Below are 13,325 nucleotides of genomic sequence, written 5' to 3'. Positions count from 1 at the left end.
CGGGTCGTTATCTGCGTCTCTGCGAGTTCCACGTGTAACTTCCTATTTTTCTATTTATACAAGTTAATATTTACAGTCCGTAATTCATTTATTCGATACGCGGTACAGGGCGATGACACTTGTCACCGTGTCGTACTCGTATCCGTTATATACTCTAATTTTATCTCGGAGCCTGAAACGATCTCCGTCGGGAGGCGAAGGGTTTTCATTCCATTTTCAGCCGATTAGAACTTTTTTAAGAACTCCACGATGTTGACGTAACGAAAGTAGCGTAGCGGGCAAATACTCGCGTGAATTTACTTATCTCGTGTACCTACACCCACTTCCAGCAAGTCGGAAGTACAAAAGAGGAGACCGAGGAGGCATCTGCTTGCAGTCCGGTCTTGCTCTTCCAAAGAGTACGAGCGATCCTACGACGACCCATCGATCGGGGCGATGAAACGCTCCAGATTACTCGGCACAGAGTAGATCCCATTGATAAGCGCGAAGAGAGATCGAGGGCCCACTCGGAGACCGGAAGTTCGAGGGGGACCTCGACATCTCGAGGGATGGACGTCAAACAGAAGACGTTTAAGAAAAACCCCGTGGAAACTGCTAATCCCATCAACAAATTGTTCTTTTGGTAGGAGCGTGTTAATATCATTTCATATCGTCATTCTTCCGACCGATAAGAAAAAAATCGCATTATTTCTGGGATGACCTAATATTTGTATTTTTACGCGAACATGCAAAATCGAATCTTGAAAAGACACGAACGAAGGTCGATTTCATTTCCAGGTTTTCTTTTATTCTCTGGATTTTTAAGTCGCCTGAAATTTTCTTCGATCGTCCAACCTTGGATGACCCTCTTCAATTTATCGCCACCTATGTCCTTCGTGTTAATATTGTGTTAATAGATGCCTCGTTAATTACCCGATAACTAATCACATGTCCGCGACCGAATGTGCAATTTCATTTGTCGAGGTTAATTAAAGCATTTTCGCCTTTGGTTTCTTGCATATCGCGTAGCTTAAATCGAGGGTCTTATCACCGGCACTCGTTATCGGTGCTCATTGCGAAAGGAAAAACGAGTATTGGATTATCTGGGCATGGCTTATGAGGTTTTTTTTTTCCTCTATGAAATTCTAACGTGTCAATCTTATCCGGCATATTTCAGTTGTTAATCCCCTGGTTGCTTATAATGTACTACTTTGCCGTGTCTTCCGATAAGGAATCTTATCGGTTGTCCTCGCGTACATCGCGTGTCGACGCTTCGCTTAAATTCACGTGATAAATCTCGTGGCGAACGTGCCGATTCATTCGGTAAACTCCAAAAACTGGACCGTAATTTAAGACTACGTTTTTTTTTTATCATATTGATTTTATTTATCAGGAATTGTTTTCCGTACAGGTGGACTCTACAGCTTTTCTGGAGGGGATCGAGAAGCGATTTGAAATTGTCGGATATTTACGCCCCTCTGAAGAGTCATGAATCCGAGAAACTGGGCGATCGCCTCGAGAGGTAAGGGGAGAACGCGAGTTTTACCTGCCTCATTGCCGATTCGCTCATCTTGGAGGAAAAACGTTTTTCATGCGCTTTACAACAATCCCGGGATTTATTACACTCGCGCAAAGAAGCTGTTAGACTGGTTTCGGACCTTCTCGGTTCTGTTAATCGGAAAAAGATGTCGGAAAGATGTTCCTTCAGGGTCGTCGTCTTGTAACGGATCAGGTGCTCGACAACGAATTATATCAACGAAACGAGGACGATACGCGTTATGTTAATTGTACATGGTTTCTTCAGGGACGTCCTCGTGTCGGATCGGATCCACGTTAACAGGTTTTTATCAGTCCCGCGATTTTGGCGCGAGTTAAGTTCATTTAACACGTGCGAATTATTTTCCGAGTCTCGAATTAATTTCTAAGAGCGTCATTCAAGATCCGCTTTAAAAGGAAACAAGGCGAAATCATCGCATCTCTGACATTGACGGCCTTGATGCATTCGCGAATACTTTGGCGAAGGATAAAAATTGCACGCAAACGTGTGTGCGCGTACGGCGATTAAAAGTGACGTTCTCGGAGTCTTCTCTCTCACGCGATAGTTGTAAGATTAAGTCAATTCAGTGGTATTACGAGAGGAATAGGACGAGTGCCTGGAATTTGGTTAGCAGCTTCCCGATCGCGAAATCGCGAATACTCGTTCTCCATGAAGTGGGACGAATAAAAGATATAAATTAGATATAAAACGTGAGATCTTCTCCGGATAAGGGGACTGACTCCATTTCCTTTTAGAGCATGGATGGACGAGCTGGAGAAGAAGAAAAGAGAGAACTCGGTCGGGAAAGATGGGAAGAAGAAGCCGACACTGAAGTCCAAAGAGCCCAGTCTGATGAGAGTCTTGATTCGCATCTTCGGGCTTTCGAACCTGTACCATACCATCTCTGTGTTCATCTACGCGGTGGTCCTTCGCACCTTCCAGCCGATCTGTCAAGGCTGGATCATCGGCTATTTCAGTGGAAGTGGATCATCGGAGACCACGGAAAAACAGGAGGTTTTCCTTTACGCGGCGCTCCTTATAGTTTCGGTCGCAGTGTCGATCACCATGATGCACCAGACGTACGTCGCATCTCTCGTCCTTGGGATGAGGATAAGGATAGCGTGCAGTTCCCTGGTGTACAGAAAGGTACGCTCGATGTACAGTCCTCGGCTCGAAAGCTCGAAAGGATGCGATGTTTAATTTTTAAAATCGAAAATTCAGACCCTGCGACTCAGTCAATCGGCCCTAAACGACACCGCAGCGGGACAAGTTGTGAATCTGCTGAGCAACGACATGAACCGATTCGAGTTGCTCTTCATCTACTTGCCTTCCGTATGGGTGATGCCCTTCCAGGTACATACCAGGTCCATACCAGGTCACCCACCGGGTCACGGGGAGAGGAATACGATTAATATGTCATTTTCTTGATCTTTTCTAACTCCGTAAATTCTGCAGATAGTGGTGGTTGGGTACGTGATGTGGCAATCCGTGGGAATAAGTTGCCTGGTGGGTATTGGAGTTCTTTTCGCGTTGTCTATTCCCGTGCAAGGATACTTGAGCAATTTGGGAGGCAAATTCAGAGGTCGGATCGCCACCAAGACCGATAGGAGGGTCCAGCTCATGGCCGAGCTGATAAATGGAATTCAGGTAAGGGCGACAGGAGTGGCTTGGAACGATTGCATTCGGTTGAGTCTCTCTCGTTATTTTTTCTGCTCCAGGTGGTCAAGATGTACGCATGGGAGATCCCCTTCCAGAAAATCGTCTCCATGACCAGGGCTTCCGAGATGAACGTGATAAGGTACTCTTCCTATTTGCGGGGACTCTTCCTGAGCATTATGGTGATCGCCGAGCGGGTGGTGCTCTACTTCACTCTCCTGGTCTTCGTGTTATCGGGCAACACTCTCACGGCGCAAATCACCTTCGTCCTTGCATCGTATTTCAACATCCTGCAGCTTACCATGGCCATATGTTTCCCTCAAGCGGTGATTTTGGCTGGCGAGGCCATTGTGTCGGTCAGAAGGCTCCAGGTAATGTCCTATCGTTTTACCAAAACCTCCATTCCTGTAAGAAGAAAAAAAATCCCTGTCCCGATTTTCCCGTAAAAGCTCCCGGAAATTTCTTTTCAGGAATTCCTGTTGCTGGACGAGGTGCAGCGACCCGAAGAAAGCCACACGACGAAGGAGCGGAAAGCCTCTGGCGAAATTGTCATCAGAAATGGCGTCCCGAAAAAAGACGAGCCGGAGAATAAAAAGCCTGCGACGATCGTATTTGACCGAGCGTCCGCTACTTGGGTCTCTGGACAATTACCCTCGACCCTACATGACGTTTCCGTGACCATAGACGGTGGAAAGTTGTGCACCTTCGTTGGCGCCGTCGGCTCTGGGAAGTCCTCGGTCCTTAGCGTGCTCCTGAAGGAGCTTCCCCTGGGAGCTGGGAGCGTCCAGCTCCTGCAGAAGGAACTTCTTCGGCCCGAGGATCCGTCGAATAGTCGCAGATTTTACATGGACAATCCAGACCTGAAGATTTCCTACTGCTGCCAGGATCCTTGGCTCTACGTGGCCACCGTTCGGGACAATATCCTGTTTGGACAGCCTTTTAATAAGACCAGGTATCAGGAGGTAAATGAGGCATACTTCCATTATTTCCCATTAAATCCAGCAGACTGGTTACGCAACTCTTGCGCAACTCGGATCCAGACAAATTGATCCTGTAATTAGTAGAAGGTATTAATTGCCCTCGGAGGTGCGATCGTGGGATCTGACGTCACTCGGGTGCACCGAGTGTGATCTTCGTTAACTTCTTCCCTTTTTCCGCAGGTGGCGAGAGCATGCGCATTGCTGAAGGACTTCGGACAGCTTCCGAATGGAGATTTGACCATGGTTGGAGAACGGGGCACGTCCTTATCGGGAGGTCAAAGGGCGAGGGTTAACTTGGCAAGAGCGGTCTATAGACAAGCCGATGTGTACCTTTTGGACGACCCTCTAAGTGCCGTGGACCCACACGTAGGCCAACACCTGTTTAAGGAATGTATCCAAGGATTTCTAGCCGGGAAGACTAGGATCCTCGTTACCCATCAACTTCAATATCTAAAGGAAGCCGACCTCATTGCCATCCTGGACCACGTAGGTCTCGATTTCTCTGCGTCTTCGAATTACAATTATTGGTAAAGTAACGTCCGCAGGGAATGATAAAGCTCCAAGGAACTTACGACGAGCTGTGCGCTGCCAACGAAGACTTCACCGAGATGCTGGAAAAAATACAGCAAGACGAAGAGGAGGTCGAAGACGCCGTCGAAGACAACGACAGGGGAGAATCCGCAGCCGAGAGGAAGCCCAATCTCGTTCGGCGTTGTTCCAGGCGAGAGTCCAGAGCTTCCAGTCGAGGAAGGGTAAAACGTCCTATTTAGGATGATTACGAAAATCTGGATTGGTACTTACTGCTTATAAAGAATTTATTTCCGGCTTCCTCTTCAGCAATCTCTGCGGAACGTTGAAGAGGACTCTCTCTCGGTCGGAGCCAGCTCAGCCGGGGAAGAAATGGCCAAAGGCAGGATGTCCAATAAAATTTACGCCCAGTACTTCAAGGCAGGCGGTAGTACCTTGTCGGTCGTCTTAATTATCGGAATCTTCGTCCTCGGCCAAGTGGCCTCCAGCGGCTCCGATTATTGGGTCAGCTGTTGGACGACTTTCGAGGCGGTTCGCTTCGAACTTTCGGAACCTGGAATCGTAACCGAAAGCGAGTACAATCGCGTGGTCAACGACAGCTTCCTGTCTTTCCTCGGCTTGCTGGACGAGGATGGTCTCCTTTCCACCGATAATGCCATCTACATCTACACGTTCTGCATCGTCGCTTGCACGGTCTTCGTCCTTTTGCGGAACTTCCTCCTGATGAGACTCTGCACCTCCGCCAGTCGCAATCTCCACGACTCGATGTTCGCCAACATGTTGCAAACTACCATGAAGTTCTTCAACGCCAATCCCTCGGGTGAATAGAAGTCAGAGTTGGCGTCATACCCTGCGACTCGTCATTCTCAGTGTGGTTTTAATGGTCCATTCGACGTCTTCTAGGTAGGATTCTCAATCGATTTTCGAAAGACATTGGAGCTATGGACGAGCTACTGCCCAAAACCCTTCTGGACGCGCTGCAGATATTCGGGGTGATGATAGGAATCCTCGTTCTGGTAGTGATCGTCAATCCGTGGATGATCATCTCGATTGTGGTGATCACGGGGGTGCTCTACGTGGCGCAGATCCATTTTAAAAGAACCGTTCAGAGCCTTAAACGCATCGAGGGCATCGGTGAGCGTAATCCTGTATTTTCAACGCGATCATCCGGGTCTCCTATTTAATCGATAACTTAATCGTTCCAGCGAAGAGTCCGCTGTTCTCACACGTGAGTGCTTCCCTGGATGGACTGACGACCATCAGAAGCTGCGGAAAGGAGACCGAAATCACTTTGCGGAAGGAATTCGACAAACTGCAGGACACCCATACCGGCGTCTGGTACCTTCTGATCATCTGCTCGGAAGCGTTTGGATTTTTCCTCGACCTTATAGCTTGCATCTTCATCGCCTTCGTCACGTTTTCCTTCGTCCTCATGGACCCTGGTACGTCGTCGTCGAGAAGAATCGACGGAAACGTTAGCGCATGATCCACGTAGGAACCTCTTTAATCGACTACAGCGATTTTATTCCCCACCCAGGCGAAGTCTTCGGAGGGAACGTTGGTCTCGCCATTTCCCAGGCACTGATCCTGATCGGCATGCTGCAGTACGGCGTTCGACAAGGAATAGAAGTCGTCTCTCAAATGACCTCCGTGGAGAGGGTGTTACAATACACCAATTTGCCAAAGGAGACCTGGTCTGGCGACAAGAAACCTCCGTCGGACAACTGGCCATCGGAAGGTCGGATAAATATGAAGCAGTTGCGCATGAGTTACGGAAAGGACGATCCGCCCGTGCTGAAGGTATGGGAATATTAATAACGAGAGCGTTCCATATTTATTGTCATACTTTGAGTCGTCATTTATTGCAGGACCTGAACGTGGAGATTCAGCCCGGGTGGAAGGTCGGCATCGTTGGAAGAACAGGCGCCGGGAAGTCTTCTCTGATTTGGGCCCTCTTCAGGTTGTCCGGTGACGGTCTGAGCGGAGAGGTCCTCATAGACGACGTGGACGCCGGGTCGATTCCTCTTCAGACCTTGCGACCTAGGATCTCCATCATCCCCCAGGAGCCGATTCTGTTCTCGGAGAGTCTACGCTACAACCTGGATCCATTCGGCCTGTACCCGGACGCGAAACTCTGGGACGTCCTTAGGGAAGTTGAACTATCCAACTTTGGTCTGGATCAACAGGTCTCGGGAGGTGGAAGTAATTTTAGCGTTGGCCAGCGACAGCTGATCTGCCTCGCCAGAGCGATTCTGAGGAACAATCGCATCCTTGTGCTCGACGAAGCTACCGCAAATATCGATCCTCGGTAAATCGCCTTGCCGTAAATAATCCCGTCTTTTTGTAATAGAATCGTTAAAGTAAATTTTCATTTTCATTCCAGCACGGATTCATTCATACAAAATACAATTAGAACGAAGTTCTCGAATTGCACCGTACTGACGATAGCGCACAGGCTGGATACCATTATTGACAGCGATCGGGTGATTGTCATGGACAGTGGCAGGATGGTGGTAAGCATGTAATCGATAACCGATAATTGATATTAATTTGCTGATCAAACCACGTTGGGTACATACATGGTGGTTATCTTTTTTACGCAGGAATTTGGTATCCCTTACGAATTGTTGCGCGATAACCCGAATGGGCCCTTCTCGGAAATGGTGCAAAATACCGGGAAAGGTATGGCCAGTAATCTATTCCAGATTGCCGAAAGAACTTACGAGCGCAACGTTTCTAGCCCTGAGAATAATCAACAGTCGCAAAGCAACTCGATAGCTAGCGATCAAACTATTGCCATTGACTCGCCCACGACGATAGTTGAATCCACGGCGATGTGATAGTTCCAAATCTAATGTTAATGAAAATTCTCAGAAAAGCCTAACGTGTTGACTGACTAAGACGATAGAAGTAATGGAAAGCAGTGCACCCCTATTTTTTATTCCAGGTTCAATCGACGGGGCTTTTGAATTTATTTATTTCGGCATAGAGTAGTAGATTTAAGCTACGTTGTATATAAATACCTAAGAACTAAATAAGAACGAATTTTATAACTCATCTCATTTTTATTTAATCCACTAAGATTTAACTGCCATGCGTATCTTACATGGTGTCGCGTGTCAAGAACCGCAATTTTCGAGTCCAGTTAATATAAAAACGTATTCAGGTACTGATAAATTAACTCTAACATCGTGTCGCAGGACAGGCACTCTTCGGTGATTATTCGACGAAGAAGAAAATATATTTTGTAGAAAAAATGTATTTTCCATTTTGTAGGCAATGTTATTTGTACAAGTGAAATGTGTACGGATCAAAGTGATAGTTTTCTTACAGTCTATAGGTTGGTTACACTTCTTATTGAAACGAATGTTCTTCTTCTGGACTGAGCGAGCGGTCCATACTTTGCTGCGCGACGAAAACATTTTGCGACTTCGACATGTTCCCCTGTAAAGGTTTAGAATTAAATAATTAATCGATGAGTTCAAAGTGTACGTACTTGTAATATTTTATATGTATCGTCACTCAATGATAAATAAACTAATTTTACACAATTGTAATTATTTCTAGGTGTACCTGAGAAACTGTTGCTGTATTGCTGTGACTACTACCAGACATGCATACGACAACCAGCTTAGTGGCAGATTGTTGTATATGCTGTTTTTGCTGGACCGTCGTGCTCTGACTAATTTTCACTTGCTGCTGTTGTTGCGACTGTTGCTGTTGCTGCTGTTGTGATTGCACTTGCTGCTGCTGTTGAGACAATTGCTGTTGTGCTTGCTGCTGAGGCTGCTGCTGTTGCTGCGCTGAGTTAGAACTTATACCGGTCGCAGTTGGGGTCTGCGAACGAGATTGCAGTATAACAAATTTTTGTCCCCCCGTAGAGGTTGTTCCAGCACTTCTACTAGCACCCAGCATTATTGTCCGGCCAGTTTGCTGCTGCCCTGGACTTCCACTAGCAACTGTAAGTTTATTTTTATATAAACTGTTATATTTCTATTGAGGTACTTTGTAAAAAGTAGTCATTGCATGAATATAATTGAATAACGTTACCAGTCTGTACAATGGTCTTCCCAGCGGAACCTTGCTGGTGATTAGTGGTTAACGTTGCAGTCGCAGCGGCTGTAGTAGCTAGTGCTACAGGTTGCGTTCTTGCTTTTGCAACTGCAGCACACAAAGCTGGTCCTATGTAACCATAATCTTGTTTATACTCTTCCACGTAATCTGGCGGTGATCGGATGGTCTTTAAGACAGGTGCCACAGCTTTCTACAATCATTGAATTAATAAAATTGTATAGTTTATTTAACTTTTGGAATGGATAGTTATTATAGTCAAGTCAGGTTCTTACCACTAAAAGAGTCTTTATATGACCAGCGCCATTTTTGTCGACATTCGATAGGGTTGATCCTTCGATGCACGCTTCGATGCGTTCCGAGATAGATTTAATTTTTGGTATTACCAAAGCCTTTACTACCTCTGGGCCTAATTCACATAGCCCATCGATAGCACCGTACAATGATGCCAGATGGGTCTGCAATAATAATTCATTTTACGGTGTCGATACCAAAGAACATGGTTAATATCACTCACTTGAGTATTCTTCGCTAATGCTTGACTGAACAGGCGAGTTACTCTAGTTTGTACATTGTTGGTTGAGGTATTAAAGTTTTTGCATATCTGTGCCATGAGTCGAGAAGCAAAGTCTCGAAGCGCCCAGTGATTGTCCATTTCAGGACGCATGCACAGTTGTCTTGATACTATGCAAGTGGCGACAGATGGTATAAGTTCATGAAGCTAACAAAAGTAATTAATTAATATTTATTTTCCCTTACATTCATGTAAAGAAAATGAGGTCACTTACATATTTTTCCAAATAAAGACTGGGGTTGTCCAGTAATGCCTTCACCATACGCATGAGGTAAATTAATAGCGCAAGATTGTTTTGAACTACATTGACGCGCACCCCTTCTGCAATAAACGTGCACATTCGTGCCAACATTTCATGGAGACCAGGATCAGCAGATAAAGACTGTAGCGCTTCTGCTCTACGAGCTTCATCCGATCCGACGCATGCCTCGGTAATCTCTTTATAATATAATTGCTGTTCTACGCTTAGCTCGTGAGTCGCTAATTGCTTGACATGAACAGTTTCCACATTACGTAACTTTTGACTCTTTCCACCACCACCTGGTTTTCCTACTACCATACTTTGATTTTTATTCGTCAGCTTACTTGTCGGGTCAACGCTTTCAACCTTCTGAGAATCTGAGCATAAAAATATGAAAATAAAATTCTGTTCTTATAGTATTAATATTTATAATTACCTTTGGATACAGGTGGTGGATTCTCTGGTATAGTTGGCTGTACCCCGTCGATACAGAGCCAATGTGCACGTAATGTTATTTCTAATGGAAGTTTCGGCCATGTTTGGCCACCAGTCATCGAAACCACTTCATTTAAGTCAATTTCTTTCTCTTCCACAAAATGTAATTCACGACCACCACCAGAAGCAAACCGAAAGGGGATATGATCTTTGGCGAAGAATCCATATGTCGGTTCGATGTTCTTAATTTTTAGAGCATGGTCTATATCGTGCGTCGTCATCCGTTGACGTTTGCCGTGGCGCATAAATTTTGCTGCATCCTATGGAGACACATGGTTCATTTATAATAAAATTCTATACTCGAAACATTAATAATCTGTAAGAACGAACAAGAAATCATGAGAATTATCACTGGTTTCACACAAACCTGTACGATCTCTTTCAGTCTGTAGCTAACATCTTCGGCAAGATCTTTAGCAGCTTCGTCGGGTAAATTTCCAATTCCGATGCTTTCAGCGATTACTTTCATTGACTCTTGTGACAGAGTCGTGCCATACATGGATTCACCCTCGGACATTTTCAACAGTTTCCAATAATCCACAATATCAAAGAATGTAAACTAACCTCAATTTTATTTTTCAGAATCGAAATATCACTCAACCTGTCACGTCAACAAATGGTACCATGAACAAAACTCGGAACTGACCATTTTCCAAGTCCATTTTCAACGAATCTTCATTTCAAATTGCAACGCCAACAAATCAAGTTGCAACCGCGCGAAGAGGTTAAAAATACAAGGCATAGACAGCGAGGCTACCCAGTGAGTAAACAATCGAGTCGGAAAAAGCATCGAACTTCCCGAAGATACCACAATAGTTCCCGCAAATGGAGAAGGAGATACCACATATTTAAATATTAGAAACCGTATGTATAAACATACAAAAAGCGTGAAATAATCAAGACAAATCACGTGGGACAATACAAGATCCGAAAAATGTGAAAAAAAAATTGTATGCGGTGCCCAAAATGAAAACGGCCATGCATTGAGTACGCAAGTTTGAATACACCGGGGGCATGTGCGTGAGCCGCCTGCATGCTCCACCGAGGGCAGCACAGACGCGACCGTCCGTGAGCAATCTTCCAACTCATCTCTGCTCCTATCAGTGCGCAACAGTTGACGGAGTGAAAAGGACGCGCGTCGCAGCGCAGTGGAGGGTCAAGGCACGTCAAAAGAAGCGGAACGCGACGGCTCGTTCAATCTGCTCGAGTGATGCGTCGCGTATACGGAAACCGAAGGAGATAACCAGGTAGAACCACCATCTTGGCATTCCGCGTCGTCTGCACGGCGCTCGAATTCTCGCGCCCCCCACCGCGTCTCGGTCACCCTCTATCGGCCGCCCTAACGAAGTAGCCTCGTATACGCGACGCCTCTCAAGGGACTATCTACATCTACGTGCTCGCAGGTAAACAAATATCCGAATAGTTAATTAAATAGATCGCCAAGTGGCTCGCAAACAAGGGGTCGGTGAACAAAATAGGCGCACAAATAAGTAAATCGGTGAAACTCTTGGGTTCTTTGATACATAATTAAAAGAGTCGAAAGGAAATTCACCTCCGCAACGAATCCAACGAGTCGAAGAGTAACTTGCAATTATCTTATTTGCCAAGGTATGATTTTCACCGTGCCGGTAGACGGAGGGAATAGTGTTGAAATTTCTATTTCCTGCGGTTATATTTCACGCGTGAGGGGTTGAACTTATTGTTTCCCGGGATAAATCGGACGGTGATCGATAAGATCACTTTGGCGAGAGCGCGAGCGGGAATTTAAATAGACGCAGAGGAGTTCCCTGTTAGGCAGGGTTTAAATATAGCGTAAAGACGCGGTTAAAGGAAGGTCAGTGGGGTGGAGGAAGGTTAAAGCAAGGCTTCGTAGGGGTGTCGAAACTGCAGCGGGTCATTCCTCACCGGTTTGTTATCCTTTGCAGATGCGAAGGGGCCGGCTCCGCGCGAAGACCTCGACGAAGAAACCTCAACATTCCCCGGAGGGTCGCAGAAAGTCGGACACCATGTTCGTCGAGTTCAGGGACCGCGGGTCCTTCGAATCCTGGAGGAGAAGCCCGGAACTTCGGCGCGAGTTTCCGGACGAGAGTCTTCTACCTGGAGAAATCCGAACGAGGGGACACCACCGAGGCGCCGCGAAGATTCCTCAGTTTTAATGTTTAACGCGTAACGCGTGAAAGTCGCTTCCAGCGGGGAAGAGCGAAGAAGACGTCGCGGAGATCCTGGAGAAATGGGAGGAGAAAATGCGGAGATCCGGGACACTCGAGCTGTCCACGTTCTGGCTGAATTACCAACTGCGGGAACCGCTTTCGAAGGGCCTGAAAGGCTCGGCGACACTCTGGAATAAATCCGGAAGAGGCGCGGACAATCGGGCACTCTCGGCCCTGATCGGTCGGCGACAAAGGACGTCCTCGAGGGGTCTTCTTTGACGGAGGACCCGGGATAGCCAAGAATGCGAGCTTTTGCGGCTGAAAGGAGATAGCGGGGTGTTACATCTCCCCGGGAATGGCGTCCTTGCTCGAGGAGAGCCGACCGGAGTCGACCGAAGGGGAGGAGAATGGCGAGCTCTTCGAGGACGCGGCCGAAGGACTCGGCCAGGACCCGGGGGACGAGGACCTCCCGAGGGAAGAGACCGCCGAGAGCTCCGAGAGCGAGGCCGAGACCGAACCCGCGAAGAGCTTCCATCGTACCCTGAGCACGAATCGCAACATCGAGAGCTCGGTAAAGGGGACCGATTTGGACGAAATCTAGCCGCGAGCGACTGCGAATATTTTTTTTAAATAATCGTTTTTCAACAAAAATCGCGAAGAACCGTTATCGCATGCCGAGCACGAATCGCAAAAAAGATAGCTCGGCAAAGAGGACTATTTTGGACAAAATCTAGCTGCGGCGCGACTGCAATTATTTTCAAAAAAGATCTTTATCGAAAAGGAACTTCGGCAATGTTACATGCCGAAGAAACAAGACTTCCGGCTGCGGGTGGTGCCCGGGTATGCGATACCGTTTCCCCTCTTTGCATCGATATACAATGCCTCCGTGTACGGAGCCAAGGGGGATGGGTTTCCATTAAGGGCTGTACTTGGCCCATTTTCCATTGTGCGAGACTCCGTCGCGCGGACGCGCATTTGTACGTATGTACGTAGCCGCGTAACGAGGTCGCGTGTCACGCTCCGCGATGGCGTTTAAAGAGAGAAGAAAGAGCCATTAAGCATGCAAATGACCGAAAAACTCCGGCCGCACCTCACATTCGCGGTGGGAAAAAAA

At 46.8% G+C, this 13,325-nt stretch overlaps 3 protein-coding genes across 7 annotated transcripts in view; 2 read left to right on the top strand and 1 right to left on the bottom strand.

Moving 5' to 3' along the window:
• The first annotated feature begins 364 nt into the window (after nt 1-364).
• LOC105698617 (probable multidrug resistance-associated protein lethal(2)03659) lies at nt 365-7,737 on the top strand. Of its 2 annotated transcripts, none has more exons than XM_012422996.2 (16): nt 365-622; nt 1,391-1,501; nt 2,272-2,662; nt 2,738-2,869; nt 2,972-3,163; nt 3,235-3,543; nt 3,622-4,134; nt 4,333-4,638; nt 4,698-4,904; nt 4,990-5,500; nt 5,584-5,814; nt 5,886-6,122; nt 6,218-6,480; nt 6,549-6,988; nt 7,064-7,193; nt 7,284-7,737. In XM_012422996.2, the coding sequence occupies exons 1-16, from the start codon at nt 549-551 to the stop codon at nt 7,518-7,520; spliced, it is 4,284 nt and encodes a 1,427-aa protein (XP_012278419.1). In that variant the 5' UTR covers nt 365-548; the 3' UTR covers nt 7,521-7,737. The 2 variants fall into 2 exon arrangements, with proteins under 2 accessions (XP_012278419.1, XP_012278420.1); XM_012422997.2 differs by having other exon boundaries at nt 366-622; nt 3,643-4,134.
• A 270-nt stretch (nt 7,738-8,007) lies between these two features.
• On the bottom strand, nt 8,008-10,797 carry LOC105698618 (transcription initiation factor TFIID subunit 6-like). The gene is made up of 8 exons (XM_012422998.1): nt 10,429-10,797; nt 10,003-10,321; nt 9,540-9,943; nt 9,269-9,472; nt 9,027-9,209; nt 8,731-8,944; nt 8,254-8,639; nt 8,008-8,124 (listed from the first exon to the last, which is right to left on the bottom strand). Exons 1-8 carry the CDS (start codon nt 10,576-10,578, stop codon nt 8,035-8,037), a joined length of 1,950 nt encoding a protein of 649 aa, XP_012278421.1. The 5' UTR covers nt 10,579-10,797; the 3' UTR covers nt 8,008-8,034.
• A 469-nt stretch (nt 10,798-11,266) lies between these two features.
• Nucleotides 11,267-13,325, top strand: part of LOC105698649 (diacylglycerol kinase eta) — a 29,367-nt gene continuing 27,308 nt past the window's right edge. For all 4 annotated transcript variants that reach the window (XM_012423080.1, XM_012423081.1, XM_012423082.1 and 1 more), the window contains exons 1-2: nt 11,267-11,464; nt 11,987-12,782. In XM_012423080.1, coding sequence (XP_012278503.1) covers nt 12,567-12,782 — 216 coding nt within the window. In that variant the 5' untranslated portion in view covers nt 11,267-11,464; nt 11,987-12,566. The remainder of the gene's footprint in view (nt 11,465-11,986; nt 12,783-13,325) is intronic.

The sequence above is a fragment of the Orussus abietinus genome, unplaced genomic scaffold, assembly GCF_000612105.2.
Source record: "Orussus abietinus isolate OABI.00-Male unplaced genomic scaffold, Oabi_2.0 scaffold31, whole genome shotgun sequence".
NCBI lineage: Eukaryota > Metazoa > Arthropoda > Insecta > Hymenoptera > Orussidae > Orussus > Orussus abietinus.
The sequence above is the reverse complement of the archived record's forward strand: the minus strand, read 5'-3'. Positions and strand labels throughout refer to the sequence as shown.

Excerpts from the sequence above, each read along its gene's own strand:
- LOC105698618 (XM_012422998.1), bottom strand. The coding sequence starts at position 10,578 with ATGTCCGAGGGTGAATCCATGTATGGCACGACTCTGTCACAAGAGTCA. Across the intron at positions 9,473-9,539 it reads GTCTTTATTTGGAAAAATAT|CTTCATGAACTTATACCATC; the intron begins GTAAGTGACCTC and ends TACTTTTGTTAG. Across the intron at positions 8,945-9,026 it reads ATATAAAGACTCTTTTAGTG|AAAGCTGTGGCACCTGTCTT; the intron begins GTAAGAACCTGA and ends CAATGATTGTAG.
- LOC105698617 (XM_012422996.2), top strand. The coding sequence starts at position 549 with ATGGACGTCAAACAGAAGACGTTTAAGAAAAACCCCGTGGAAACTGCT. Across the intron at positions 4,639-4,697 it reads TCATTGCCATCCTGGACCAC|GGAATGATAAAGCTCCAAGG; the intron begins GTAGGTCTCGAT and ends TAACGTCCGCAG. Across the intron at positions 6,481-6,548 it reads ACGATCCGCCCGTGCTGAAG|GACCTGAACGTGGAGATTCA; the intron begins GTATGGGAATAT and ends CATTTATTGCAG.